This window comes from Antedon bifida, chromosome 5, assembly GCF_963402885.1.
Source record: "Antedon bifida chromosome 5, ecAntBifi1.1, whole genome shotgun sequence".
In the NCBI taxonomy this organism is placed as follows: Eukaryota; Metazoa; Echinodermata; class Crinoidea; order Comatulida; family Antedonidae; genus Antedon; species Antedon bifida.
In genome coordinates this window covers 18,144,241-18,159,876 of record NC_136230.1, presented here as the reverse complement: position 1 = coordinate 18,159,876, position 15,636 = coordinate 18,144,241, and the positions used below count along the sequence as shown (strand labels likewise).

At 31.4% G+C, this 15,636-nt stretch overlaps 1 protein-coding gene across 2 annotated transcripts in view; it reads right to left on the bottom strand.

Moving 5' to 3' along the window:
- The window catches only part of LOC144842648 (transmembrane 9 superfamily member 2-like), a 119,394-nt gene that overhangs the window by 90,231 nt on the left and 13,527 nt on the right, over nucleotides 1–15,636 (bottom strand). The window contains exons 2-14 of one of the 2 annotated variants that reach the window (XR_013612143.1): nucleotides 12,058–12,125; nucleotides 10,702–10,923; nucleotides 10,265–10,394; nucleotides 9,969–10,096; nucleotides 9,663–9,795; nucleotides 8,903–9,088; nucleotides 7,349–7,481; nucleotides 5,604–5,723; nucleotides 5,174–5,391; nucleotides 3,979–4,130; nucleotides 3,196–3,307; nucleotides 2,588–2,759; nucleotides 657–1,881 (exon numbers count right to left, since the gene is read on the bottom strand). Coding sequence is in view for 1 of the 2 variants with exons in the window: in XM_078699145.1 (XP_078555271.1) it covers nucleotides 1,814–1,881; nucleotides 2,588–2,759; nucleotides 3,196–3,307; nucleotides 3,979–4,130; nucleotides 5,174–5,391; nucleotides 5,604–5,723; nucleotides 7,349–7,481; nucleotides 8,903–9,088; nucleotides 9,663–9,795; nucleotides 9,969–10,096; nucleotides 10,265–10,394; nucleotides 10,702–10,923; nucleotides 12,058–12,125 (1,842 nt within the window). In the remaining variant the exon portion in view is untranslated. Of the gene's footprint in view, nucleotides 1,882–2,587; nucleotides 2,760–3,195; nucleotides 3,308–3,978; nucleotides 4,131–5,173; nucleotides 5,392–5,603; nucleotides 5,724–7,348; nucleotides 7,482–8,902; nucleotides 9,089–9,662; nucleotides 9,796–9,968; nucleotides 10,097–10,264; nucleotides 10,395–10,701; nucleotides 10,924–12,057; nucleotides 12,126–15,636 lie in introns of both variants that reach the window. The other variant, XM_078699145.1, reaches the window with a different exon arrangement.

The window sequence follows — 15,636 nt, the reverse complement described above, 5'->3', positions numbered from 1 at the left end:
TTGTCTAGTCTGTATTCTTGTAAATAACATATTTTATTAGTCAAATAAATGTAGGCACTGATATGGATTAGAAACCAACACCATCAGGCATAATATTAATTAATTTAAATATTTAATATCAAGTACATTTGAATAAAAAAAACTATGAAAATTCATACAACAAAAGCGATGTACAATAGGTGTCCCATATACCATTTAAAATGTATTCATAATGTCACATCTTCCTTTCAATCTATCTAAACCAAAATAAACTAAAACACCAAATGAAAGCATTAAAATATATTATAAAAAAGATAATCTAAAAAAAAAGCCTCTTTTTGGGCAACATTTTTTGTAGAATTTGGAATACAAGGTGATAGATAACTGTGTAATCTGACCAAAAGTAGAACATTTGTATACCTTTTTTTATTTTGTGGTATCATACATTGTAGTGTGCCTTTCAAACAATTTGGCAAAACTAACAATTTAACAACAAGAAGGAATTCTGCCAGCCCTGTGCGAGATTGAAAGGCAATCTTGTGTGTTTTTTTATATCTCCTATAATTATTAACTAAAGTTTTGATTTAGCTTTTTGCTTATTTTATCTTGTATCTCCATTGAGATCCAGCCATTGATACACACATTATTGTCTTAGTAATTTGCCATTGGATCTATACAGTATATATATATATATATATATAAACACCACAGGCATAGAATAGATTCTAAACCGCCCGGTGATATACTAAAAATGTTATTACTTAATTTGAAACGATAAGATGAGGAAATCTGTGAGAATGAGAATATATATTTACAATTGCTTAACTTGCAGTGAAACTCCTTCATAGGAGATACATTTCAGCAAAAAAGTAACCGATTCTGTAATACCTTACCTTGTATTGTCCCCCAAAAACATGAAAAATGAAGATTAATAAAATCAGACTTTAAATAGGCTATTTTGCAGTTTTAATAAAGTTATTTTATAAAAAGACAAAAGAAAGAGTTAATTTTAACCAAAAACCATTGTCTGACAGACAATTTAAGCATTTTTTGGGCTTTAAATTACATTTTTTAAGGTACATTTTTTTTTCCGATCCAGTTTTTGGTCAAAATGAATAACTATTATGTGACATTAAAATGGCATATTCAACAAAAAATGTGAAAAAAATGTTTTTTTATATCTTTAATAGGTGATCAATACAGGGATAATAAACAGGTAATTGACATATTGCTATATACCCAAAATTGAAGAGACAAAATGTATGTTAACACCACCCAAATTTAATTTTAAAACAAATTTATGTAATTTTTTATTCTATTACAATGTGAATTTGAGTTTGAGAAAAGATTCTAATATTTGAAGCCAACAAAAATGTTAATACTGTTATATGTATTGGGGAAAAAGAAACCAGAAAATTAATTTTTTATTGAATTAAATTTGAATCTATGTTGTCAGCTATTGAAGGTTCTATACAAAATACATTCAGTAGTCAATTTTATAATTTGGCCATTAAGCATTGTTAATGAACACTTGAAAGTAAACATGTAAATCTTCCATCAATACTGTAATGTCATAAATAAATAACAATGTCAATGTTTTAAGCAAGTCCTAGTTGTACAACTTTCTACTTTCATGTTTTACACATATCACCAAATCATTACAAACAATGTAAGCAGAAAAAGAAAATTAAGTATAAAAAAGCCTATTGAATGGGCAAACAACAAAATGAATTTGCATTAGAAAAACAATTTGTTTATATTATATACTGCTACTTTGCCTGTTGTTGATTGTTCTTTTACCAAAGGTAGTAATACACCTTGCAGATCCTTTTAGTCAATCCACTTTAACAACACTGTAAATCTTCATTACAAACCAGAGGCAAGAAAAGAAACCCACAGTTCCTATGAGAAAAAAAACGTTTCTTTGCTATTTAATTTCCCAATGCTGATAACAGTACAATACAATATAATATTTACAAAAGACAACAAGACTTTAATAAAATAAGAAACAATAATTTAAAAAAAACCAAACAGAGATGTTGCTATCATTTGATAGCCCACAATCAAATCATTTTGGCAACTCACAATATTATGCTTTCGGAAATGTTTGTCAACTAACCCAATACTTTTACCAAAAATCATTCAAAGTTAAAAAAACAAAGAAGTTAAATTTAGTACTTTATATTAATATAAATTATTCTGTTTTAAACTTATAATCATCGTTCATCTTAAAGATGTATTGTCCCCCTAAAAAAATAATTCTCAACATTTTTGTTAAATAAGCCATTTTTTAATGTAACATATAAGTTATCTACTTTGACCAAAATTTGGATCGAAAAAAAATGTATTTACCTGAAAAACTGTAATATTTAAATTTAAAAAATGGCCAAATTGGCTGCCAGCCAATGGGTTTGTGGTTGAACCATTTATTTTGTCACTTTATAAGTGAAAACATTATTTGATTATTATTATCTGATTTAATTAATCTTCATTTTTCATGTTTTTGGGGAACAATACATCTTTAAATGACATCCATGCAATAACAGTAGTTATTCATCTTGTGCTGTTAATAGATAATCTTTGCATGTTAAAAACACAATTTACTTACCACAAAACAAAAAGAAAAGAAGGACCATAATAAATGTATATCCAAAGTACAAAAGAGTGCTGGCACCACCTACAATTTGAAGCTTTGACACAAAATAATGCACACAATATATTCCAAAATAAAAGGCTGTAAATCCACTAGTCAAGAAAGATCGCCACCACCAATGATAATCCTGAAATAAAAACATATTTAATTAATTATTTTATATTTCCTGCAATATAAAATGCAATAGTGTTGACACTATTGCAAAAATGCTTACAAGTTGAATGTAAAGTAGTTGAAAGTATAATATGCAGTGATTAAGATTTAAATCTTGATGAAAAAAAGAAAAGTTTTTATTTTTTAGTTTTTTATTAAGAATTTATATTTAAAACATTTTTAAATGAATTGAGATCTGAAACATATTTTTGGTCATCTGCATGGTTCTTTCAAAGTTTATAACCATAAAATTGAAATTGCGAAAAATTTCAAATCTACCTATATTAGGTCTAATCTATATTTCACATTATAATTTTCAAATTTGTCAGGATGTGCAGATTATCATATCAATATGTATGTCCTAGGTTGTCACAAACTGAAAGCTGTCTATTAATACATTATATCATTACCTCTGCACAAAGATGAAAATAACACAATAGTATTGTTGCTTCTGAGCAAGTGATGACAAGAATAAGGGCAACCACAAACAAAAAGCCAAACATATAGTAGAACTGATGGGACCTGTTGAAAGGACAACACAATTTTAAGATTGGTTCATACACAAATGCGATTTAAAATTAAAAAAATCAAAATAGATCTAACTTACTTGGATATACACATTCAACAAAACAAAATTAACCCTTTATCTAATATGATGTGAAATTTCCTGGCAGGAAACTGGAAGAATCCAGTGTATTCTGTATTCACAAATACTATGGCCGCACTACAGCCTCATGCCTGGCTTGTTTTTAGGATTTTGAAGTAACAAGTCAAATGTGTGAATGCCCATCACTGGCTTGAAATTTTGATCGCAATGAGCCAAGCCAGATTGTAGTGGAACTTCAGTATTTGTGAAGGGCAAATGGTTTTGAAGGTTCACATAATCACAAATTACAATGGGTTTCTTCTTATCTACAGTATTAATGACAATAAAAGCTTTATTTTATTTTGAGAATGTAAAATTATTATGGTAGAAAAGATGTTTTGTGCAGGTAGTATTTATATACATATACAGTAATATTAAAAAATGTCACTTAATCTGTTGCTGGTTGTAACAACCTATTAAACCTAACTGGCAGCTATTTCCAATAAATTAATTAACAATATTTACTTTATCAGGTTTATCCAAACTTGATATTGTTGGATAAAGTATATTCAGATTTAAATGGCTAATATATTTTGTATTCACATACCATATACTATTAAGAATAAAAAATAGTTGAATGAAAATACATCCAAACGGCAAAATTCCTCCCATAACAATGCCAGGCAATGGGCGAGTGTAGAAAGACTGCTCTGGAATTTGCCGTGGGATCTGATTTGTTCGTACTGGTACCTCAATTGGCTGAAAGAATGGATAGGATACAATTACACATTTCAACATAAATGTTGAAATTGGTCATAATGCTCATTGGCTTGCACTAGATACGCAGTTATTTATTATCTGTTACAAAAACCATTGTTTCTTTTTTATTTAGTTTGAATTTAACATACGAATGAAAATTAATGATACAATATTTTGAACTTACTAATAAAAAACAAAAACAAAATATATTCAATACAAAAGAATTTCAATCAAAAATACAGCTTGCTATTCTCAGAAAGGCTGAACTATACATTTAGGTTTCAGAGTTCAAAGGACAATACAAAGGAGGATCTCAGTTTCTGAGAGAAAAATTAAAATGAGAGAAAATTGGGTAAAAACCTTAAAGATGTATTGTCCCTTGAAACACAAAAAAATGAAGGTGAAAATATTCTAAATTTAAATTGGCCATATCAAAGTAATATTAAAGTTATTCACTTTAAGTTGAAAATTCGAGCCAAAAACAACAAGTTTACGTAATTAACAGGTAAATTAGTTTGATTACATTTCGTCTGGAAAATCGTCGCGAGCGAAAGTAAACAAAGATTTCAAACCACGAGTACGCATTATGCATATGCTAATTAGGATTGTTTACAACTCGTCACGGTTGAGAAGGTATTTTCACACAGATCGTGAGGAGTTTTATGATTATGCATATACAGAGTAGCCAAACAAGCGCGTTTCATTATGGGGTATGTTTTGATCGAAAACTTTGACTGGAAGTCAGAGTAATTTTTGTAACAAAAAAACGTCTGTAAATCAGTTAAATAATTTTTTTTTCGACAAATTTTTGGTGATAGTTAATAACTATTATGATACTTCAAAATGACCCACCTTTTTTCGAAATCTGTTATTTTTTATTTTTTTGGAATTAGTCGAAGGGACAATACATCTTTAACTTTACTATTATTGTTCTTTTCAATATATCGAACAATCCCACCATAAAAAAACCTCTAGAATTTTAAGTTTGGGTTTTCCCACTGAATCAGATGTCATAAAAATATATAAATCTACGTTCTACTCACTCTGTTTTTATAACCAAAATATGCCCCAAAAAATGTTAGTGGTGTAGAAACACAGAACCATAGCGCTAGCAATGCTACTAAAGTGGTGAATGGAATTGCAGCTGAACTACCATAGATCCACAGTACCAGATTCATGACAAAGAATACAGCAAAAACCATACTTGGTACAAGAAAAGATGTTAGAAGGACATTTGACTTCCATTTCTCACCACCAAAAGCTAAAATAAAATAATTTTATTAATAAATAATATTGTAAAATAGCATTTAAAAAAATACTAATACATATTTAAAAATAGGTTAAATCAAAGGTTAAAAATTATCGCATTTATTAATATTTTATTTGAGATAATTATTAGCATATTTTTCTCTGTTCATTTTTGCCTGCGGAAACACGACCTATATGGAGGCTTCATCAGTGTGAATTACTTACTTTTGTAAATTCTTGCCGAAATGTACCCAGCCGGTGTTCCCAAAAGCACATAGAGGACCAGAACACAGGTCATAAGAGCTCCTCGATTAGCAGGTGACAAAAAGCCAAGACATGCAAAAACTATTAACAAAACAAAGTTATTCAAATATTATCAATTAAATTTAAAATTATCTAATATTCAATTCTTATCAGATTTCAGTGCATTTGTAGACCTTTGTTTGGTTTGCAGAAGACCAACAGGCCTACAGTACAGAAAGAAATTATCGATTTGTATCTATGCGCAACCTTTCGTAGCCTACGCGTAGGTAGATCGTAGTTCTGAACGTAGCCTACGAAGTATGGTTTATGGCCTGTCTCAGCTCACACAGAGTCGAGCCTACAGTAGCCTAGTTTCAGTGGCCTACACTATACATTATTTAATCCTACCTTGGGTTAGCGAATTATAAAACACCGACGCCTGGGCTAGGAAACATAAAAATTATATGCAATATATATTCCATGTTAAGATATAACATAGGCCTATATTCAATTATTATTATAACATTATTAAAAGAAAGAGGCCCGACCAGAAATTGGAGTGGAAAAAAACATGCAAGACGTGTGGGAACAGTTTAGAGAGACGAGTATTATGTCATGCGACACAGAATCCAGGTACACGATCTTATCGTCAGAGCATGCACAGCCATCCTTAAAAGAGAGAGATTGCGGTCAACCACAACAGAGTTTACTAATTACAGTCTTCTGTCATGTCAGCAGCCTTTTTGGAGTGATAGACTGAATGTTCTGATAATATACTTAGAATTTATAATTTTTTTGTCGGAATAATTTCTGGATGGACTGGACGTTCGCTATATTATTTTTATAAGTTGGCCTAGACTACTAGTTCATTGAGGTTCATCGGTGGTGCATCGAGTACTGTAGGTAAACAAGCCATACAGCCAAGGCCTACATTTGATTCACATTGATTAAAACAGTAACATTTGGATTTTAGTAATATTATATTAAATGTTATATTTATATGGATTTTATAAACACACCTACTTTAGTGTTAATTTTTTCAACAAACGACCAAACAATCCTAGGCCTAGCAAGGCTAAAACACCTAGGCTAGACCTAGCCTAACACTAACAGGCCTAGCTTGGGTTGGCTGAAAAAAAAGTGAAAGGCAAAACTTCGACATCTAGGCTAATTCTGTTCTTTTCAACGATTCCATGTCTTGCAGCGATGTTCCTATTAATTAAAAAATCCTACAAACTATCTAAAGCTAATTTAAAAGCCTTTTTGATCTAAATTAGTATGTATATCTCTCCAGAAATATACTTCCAGCGCGAAAAACCAGTCATAACATTCAAATCGTGGCGCTATTGTATTTCAAAAGCAATAGTATAAAACAACATATTTTCCAAACGCGAAAAGATTTTTTGTTCGTACACGAAGAAAAGTACTATTAAACGGTCGTTTAATAGTGCGTACTATTGCACTCCATGTGACCAATTCCTCCAATCAAATGACAGGAATTTATTTAGGTGTTATATAAAGTGCATTATTACATAATGTATTACTGTATCTCTTATTTTGCTGTCTTATACACAAATTGTATTCATATTTTAAATTTCTACCTCTTAAGATATGAATGTAGCTATATCACCAATGGCTATTGGGAACTAATTCAATGGCGAAAACAGTATTGTTGCCCTCTTAACATAGGCAACCATTAATTGTCAGCCCTTGATTGCAGTACTTACTCAAAGTGATGAATGTCATTACAAATATCTGAGTTCCACTTCCCACAAAAACAGATAACAGCATGCCTCGACGCGGAGGACGGAAAACATCACCATGTACTAGTTTCCAGCCAAACTCCTCCTGTGCTTCTTCCTAAACAATGATAGTTGATAAAATTAAACTTTCAATGGTTTCACAGAGCCAATCAAGGAATTTAAACTGTTAAACAGGGATGAGAGAGGAATATCAAAAAAAGATCAAAATACCAACACATAGGCTGAGGGGCCAGGGGGCCGCTGGCGCTACTGCAATTTCACACTTAAAACTGGGCATAAGACTTCACGGTCACTCACCATCACCGACACACAGTGGGTGAATGATTTTAAATTGGGTAAGCTCGAGAGATTGTGGTGCAAAAGAACAGTAGCACCGTGCCGTCTATGGCCGCCTGAAACTTCACAAACCTTCGTACTCCCAGGTTCAATGTCATTGATTTTGTAATAAATTACAAACGAAACATTTAAACTATATAAATGTAGATTTTATTAACGAATGTTTGCGGTAAGATCGAGAGAGATAAACAAGCATGAAGATATTAACACCCCGCGGTCGGATTCATTACACAAATATTTTAACAGACCATGGTTACTGAATATTACAAAAAACAAAACGATCGCCGTGTTAATGTACAGTAAATAGCGCCAACAAACGCAATAGTTTGCTAGAAAAAAAACTCATTTTTAAAAATCCAGATCGCGAAAATTATTATTACGATCGTTTGACTGTGCCTAAACCCCCCCTAAAAAAAAAAACTCTTCGGAATTGAAATAATATCGAGAGGTTCAAAATAATACTTAAAAACACAGAAATCCGTGGAGAAATCTCATCCCTGGTTATGACTTACTGTTGTTGTATGTGGGCGCCTACTGAAATATCTCATATGTATACATTGTAGACTTTAAAGGGTTCAGAGAAAGGCCACTAGAATAATTATGTACAGAAAAGAAAGAAATTGGGACACTTCATATTTATATAGGTTAAAGACCCTAAATATTTTAAGTATTGAAGATATATTTAAAGTGTATAGACTCACATTAGGTTTTAAAATAATGCATGGCCTCTGTCCCTCATCCTTTAATGAGTTTGTGAGATCAAGTGAGAGGTGTGAAGGGCGGTTAATACATTTTTAAATTCATCGTTTGTTATTTTCCCTACATTATGGGAGCAACTTCCCAATGAAATTAAACAATGTGCTACAATTTCAGACTTTAAAGCCCGACTCACCAAACATTTGATCTCAAAATATTAAGTTGTAATTGTTTAATCAATGCAGCTTATTTTTAATTGGTGTATCTCATTATAACTTTGTTTTGTTTTGTTTTTACTTAATTTGTGCTACTTAGTTTTGTTATTTTTGTATTTTATAAGTAATGATGGAGTAAGAGCAGTTTTCTGTTTGGGCTCATGCCTATTACTTGCTCCTGGCAAGATGAATTGTAAAATGTACTTTTATGAACTTTTGCTGAATAAATATTATTATTATTATAAATTAAACAAAAATAAAATATTCTTACCGTGTCCATTTGATTGTAGCGTGTAATATCCTTGTGAAGTGTTCTAAGCATGATCATGGCTACCATTCCAGATAGAAACAGTACAATAACTAGTGAATTCATAATACTGAACCATTGGATATTGCTATGTGGCATAGACTCCAGAATATAATCCCAACGAGATGCCCAACGAATTTCCTTTTGTTCCTGTGATAAAATTTGAATGAGTATTTTTCCAACATAATGTTAAGGAAAACATTCTAAAACAAACTTTAGTAATAATTTCAGCTAAAATGACCAAAACATCAAATTCACATTTTAAATATAGATGAAAATTTAAAATGATCTGTTTTCACATTTTCCATTTCGTTTTGGTGTGAAATGCAAAAATTTATATTTCTTAATTAAAAATCGATTATGATCTGATTATTTGAACTTACAGTATATCAACTTATTCAGTTTCATTTTAAAAAGTTCTAATTAAAATAGTGTTTTCTACATGTTGGTAGGTAGTGGTTCGTCTGTACCATCAACTGACAAGCTTTCAATCTCCACTATTTTGACACCAATAAATAATGAAGCTTTCATTACAAACAACATTACATCATAAAACTTACTTGACAGTTCACATTAATAATAGATGAACCAATATAAGTACAGCGATGCACCTCTCCCCCTAATGGCACATAATGTAAAAATTCATTTTGAAGCATATTATATTTATAAACTCATCTTATAAAATGTTTCCATAATGAATCAAAGAAAAATATTAAAAACTAACCACAAAGTTTACAGAATAACTGTAACTAATAGACAATTTTTCACCATTTTCCTCTAGTTTCATATTGATGCCCATTGGTTCATTGACTTCATTAGTCTTGTCAGGACAGACACCAGGCTTGGGATGTTTAAAACTAAACATGAAACAATGGTTATTGTAAATATAAATGCAAGCTTACTACTACTACTACTACTAAAAGCAAATGAACTTGGTACAGTATAATTGTTTATTTTACTTTAAATATAAAGTTCACTACATGTAAAAAGGAAATAGTTAATAATGTACCTATAATCTCTTTTTTTTTACCTTTTGGGAGTGACTTTAGCGGATACAAGTCTAGATGCCTGTTGTGCATCTTCTTCTAGTGTGTGGTATCCAATAACAATATCCACATGATTAAACACATAAAAAGTGTTTGCAGTTCCATAATTTACCTAAAAAAGGTGATTTTATACAAAATCTTTCAATAAATGTCAATGATCTTTAATTGTAGACAAGTTACAGTAACCTACTGTAGCTACACTTACACATCTTTAAACTGAAAACTAAATCAATTAAATTTTGTTTTATTTTAAGAAGTTGATACAGTAAGATAAACATACGTCAATGACACAAGCATCCATGCGATTGCTATCCTTTGTAACATAACAACCAAGAGGAAATCCAGGGGCACAGTAGTTCTGCTCATTGTCAACTTCGTAACACCAAGTAACTGGCATATTATCGATGATCCTGTATTAATGTTAAACAAAATCTATTAAAAATTGAACTTCCACACCATTTACCGATGCACAACATAAGGAAGAGTTAACCACTGCATTTTAAAAAGTCGCTTGAATTTTAAATAGTTTTTTTTTTCAGGACACAAATGGATATACACCAAGAGAAACTACAGTATTTCAAAATTTGTTTTTCTGTGTATTCCACTTTTGGCATCTTTTTTTATTTATATAATATTTAAATTTGTTTTTGCACTGATGAATTGCTGATAAGTACAGTTAACATTAAAATAACATAAAACAAGGAAACCTTTACTCACCAATGCTGATGATAATTTAACATTATGCCTTTTTTCAAAAAGTTCAGTTTTTTCTTATCTGCCTCAATCTTTAAGTCATAATTTTTGGTGCAGACATTGAAACAATCCTGCTTTTGTTTGAAAGTAAAGTTATATGGGGATGAGTGAATACGTTCTCCAAACACAACCTGACCAAGATTCTCCACTGGACTAAACTCTGTGGATAGCTGACATAGGTCAAATCTAATTTTAAAAGAGAAGAAAACTGAGGTTACTGTTTTGTGGATGGGAGAAAATTGTAAGTGTGTACAGAAATTTTGTACATTATATTCATTTCATTACAGTAATATTTAAAGAGGATGACCCTTCCAGTTCTCTTGCATGGGAGCTGATATCCAGGGGCCCTCTTTATCCAATCAATTACAATACCTGTATAGATATACACATAATCATCATAAATGTGAGATTTTTGACAGTAGATAAAATCTGAGAATAAAACACAATCAGGTGGAACTGATTGAAACTTGTCACAATGTTTTCAATTGCGTTCAATTTCGGAAAAAAAGAATCTTTAAGTCCATGACCGTCTCAGATTTTGACGGAATTCCACAAATACTACATGTGAAAACCAACCGATGCCAGCCAAGGCCAGCTAAGGATATTTCAAAACTGCAGCGTGTTCAAAATGCAGCTGCGCCCGTTTAGTCACTCTCCCTTCATAATTCCTCGCCTGTTTTTATTTCGAATTTGATTCATCCATTCAGTATATTCCTAAGAGATCTTTGCGATCTTGTTCAGAGTCTCTACTCGCATATTCCATCCACCCGTCAAATAAAGCATTATAGTTTTCGTTCCTTTTCTTGGGCCTCTGTCGCCCTTTACCAATCTCTAACCATCAGTCTACTTCAATCGCTTATTTTAAGGCTGCTCTGAAAACTCACCTTTTAACTATTTTTTTCTCTTTATATATCTTTTGTTAAGGGCATTGTCAATGGAAGCTTTTCGGACATATATTGAGACAAGATAGGAAGACACCAGCAAATCTGGCCATAAAGTTCTACTTCACAAACACAAAAAATACAGAGGTAGGCCTAAATGCACACTTCCAGAAGGAATGGAGAAACCTGGTACAAAGAGTAAGCAAGGCAGCCCAGGCGGAGAGATTACTCGGCGAAAAGGCACTAAAATAAATAATAATAAGGGCATTGAGGTTTTGCATAATACACCATATAAGTCCCTATTACTATTTCCAACATATTAGCATCACCAAAAAAGGGAGTGGTATATAGCTTTTATAATTACAAGTTTACCTTGTAAAATTGACAGTCGAGCAAGGGAGTTCTGGTTGACATGGAATGAGCATAAAAAAACACTTACTTATCATATTCATAAGGTATTACACTCTCCACCGAGTCAAGACGGTTGACAAACATTTTAATGAGATTCTGTAAAGAAAAAAAAGTTTAACACAAAGCAGCAACTTTACTCAATTAAGAATAAGGCATAATTTAAACAATATCAAATCAATTCTACTTTACTTTAAATCAACAAATTTGATAATTAACCTTTTTGATATTCTTGTCTTTGAATGTTTTTATTCTGTTTTAAAACAGAATAAAAACACTCAGAGACAAGAATATCAAAAAGGTTAATTATCAAATTTGTCATAATGGTTTTATTGATTTTTTTAATATGATTGTAATGTAATAAGGAGCCAAATCATTTTATATTTATTATGCGACAATAAAATCTATTGAATATTATTATTACGAATACTGTACTGCAGTGTAGGCCTCTGTTACTAGGCCTACAGTATAGTATGTGTAAAGTAAGTGGTCCTCTAGGCCTACACAAAACGTGTAATCATCATTAATATAGGTAACCTCAATGTGTAAAATTATGATGTATGGTTTTGGTCATATTTTAGTATCCTAGGCCTACATTACCTTTTTAGGATAGCTACAGTACTAACAGGGCTAAAATAGGATAGGCCTCTAGGGCTAGCTACAGTAGTCTAGGCCATTCGCTTTTGAAGTTCTGCTTTAGAAAGAGAAACACTACACAAACAACAAACAGAAACATGTTAATCTTCGCCCGGTATCGCCTGGTAGGGTTTATGATATAAAATGATATCAAGGTACATGTTTAAATTTAACTTCCAGAAACAAATTAAAAACAGTTATAAAAATTAAAACTTTCCGTTTCTCACAACGCGTCAACAACAACAAAAAATCACTTATCACAGTTAATCACTTATCACGTCTTCAGTTTCGGAAAAAACATCAGTATTTTGAGTTTTATATTTGAAAACTGTATAAAACGTACAATTAAATTAATTAAATATCACAATAACATTAAATATTATGTTAGCATGTACTTGATTAACATTTTATATCATAACCCCCTTTATCCTGAATACCACACCTTAGAATTAGACCTCGTTTTTTCCATAAATTGTCTCCCTATATAGTTCTAGTTGTGTTCTAATAAATATTAATTGGTTTGAAGGAGGTTTGCGCAGCTTTTTTTGGGTTTGCGCTGTGAAATCTGTAATTTTCCCAAAAAATTAAAGTTTTTGCCCCAAAAAAAGGCAAACCTACAGCAATTTCAATATTGTTTTTTCCATAAATGTCTCCCTATATAGTTCTAGTTGTGTTCTAATAAATATTAATTGGTTTGAAGGAGGTTTGCGCAGCTTTTTTTGGGTTTGCGCTGTGAAATCTGTAATTTTCCCAAAAAATTAAAGTTTTTGCCCCCAAAAAAGGCAAACTTACAGCAATTTCAATATTGTTTTCCCCATAAATTGTCTCCCTATATAGTTCTAGTTATCTAATCAATATTAATTGATTTAAAGGAGGTTTGCGCAGCTTTTTTGGGGGTTTGCGCAAACCTTTAAATCTGTGAAATCAGTAATTTTCCTAAAAATTGAAGTTGTTAACCAAAAAAAAGGCAAACTTAAAGGAATTTCAAATTTTTTCCCCATAAATTGTCTCCCTATATAGTTCTAGTTGTGTTCTAATAAATATTAATTGGTTTGAAGGAGGTTTGCGCAGCTTTTTTTGGGGGTTTGCGCTGTGAAATCAGTACTTTTCACAAAAATTGAAGTTTTTTACCCAAAAAAAAGGCAAACTCAAAGGAATTTCAAATTTTTTTCCCCATAAATTGTCTCCCTATATAGGTCTAGTTGTGTTCTAATAAATATTAATTGGTTTGAAGGAGGTTTGCGCAGCTTTTTTGGGGGGTTTGCGCTGTGAAATCAGTACTTTTCCCAAAAATTGAAGTTTTTTACCCAAAAAAAGGCAAACTCAAAGGAATTTCAAATTTTTTTCCCCATAAATTGTCTCCCTATATAGGTCTAGTTGTGTTTTAATCAATATTAATTGATTTAAAGGAGGTTTGCGCAGCTTTTTTTGTTGTTTGCGCTGTGAAATCAGTAATTTTCCCAAAAATTGAAGTTTTTCACCCAAAAAAAAGGCAAACCTAAAGGAATTTCAAATTTGTTTTCCCATAAATTGTCTCCCTATATAGTTCTAGTTGTGTTCTATCAATATTAATTGGTTTGAAGGAGGTTTGCGCAGCTTTTTTGGGGGGTTTGCGCTGTGAAATCAGTAATTTTCCCAAAAATTGAAGTTTTTCACCCAAAAAATGGCAAACTTAAAGGAATTTCAAATTTTTTTTCCCATAAATTGTCTCCCTATATAGTTCTAGTTGTTATCTAATCAATATTAATTGTTTTGAAGGAGGTTTGCGCAGCTTTTTTTGTTATTTGCGCTGTGAAATCAGTAATTTTCCCAAAAAATTGAAGTTTTTCACCCAAAAAAAGGCAAACTTAAAGGAATTTCAAATTTGTTTTCCCATAAATTGTCTCCCTATATAGGTCTAGTTGTGTTTTAATCAATATTAATTGATTTAAAGGAGGTTTGCGCAGCTTTTTTTGTTGTTTGCGCTGTGAAATCAGTAATTTTCCCAAAAATTGAAGTTTTTCACCCAAGAAAAGGCAAACTTAAAAGAATTTCAAATTTGTTTTCCCATAAATTGTCTCCCTATATAGTTCTAGTTGTGTTCTAATCAATAATAATTGATTTGAAGGAGGTTTGTGCAGCTTTTTTTGTTGTTTGCGCAGTGTTTGCGCAGTTTAGCAATACCCCTCATGAGTACTTTTACGATGGAAAATCACAGAAAAAGTAACAAATAAATCCTTTAAATTCATGAATTTACAGACGTGTTTCTCGCACACGGTTTATGAATTTCGCATACTCAATACAATGTTCAATATAGACGTTTCTATGGAGCGCAAAAAGAGCAACTATAATAGAGGGCTAAAAAGTCAATGGAATGCGTATATTTAATGCATCTATTGGTGAAAATTACGTTCAATTTCAATATATTTTGTCAATGTTAATAAAATGTTACTGTTGATACTGTACATGGTTTCGTTAACAAATCGACAAATTCATAATTATAAGAATAAGATGTACTGTAGGTTTATATACCACAATGATCTAAATAATATCCCTCTTCTTAGTCTTAGTGCCGGGCATAGACTACAGTAATTGGTTATGCTGATTTATGGTTGGTTAATGTTCTTTGAAAACAGCACATTATCACCAGTAACATGTTACAACATTTTTATTGACAAAAAAATTGGAAATTAAAACGTGTATTTCATAAATAGATGCATTAAAAGTGGACACATTTTAATGAATTTTTAACCCTCTATTATAGTTGCTCTTATTGCGCTCCATAGAAACGAAAATATTGAACTTCTGTATGCAAACAAATTTGCGAACGGTGTGCGAGAAACACATCTTTTAAAAAAAACAAGGCCATATAGATGGCTGCAGTCGTGTGCTCATTAGTGTTTACCGACCGACCGACCGACCAACCGACCGACCGACCAACCGACCGAAATTACTGAACATGTTTAAAAATGTTGAAATGTTTAAAAACATTTAT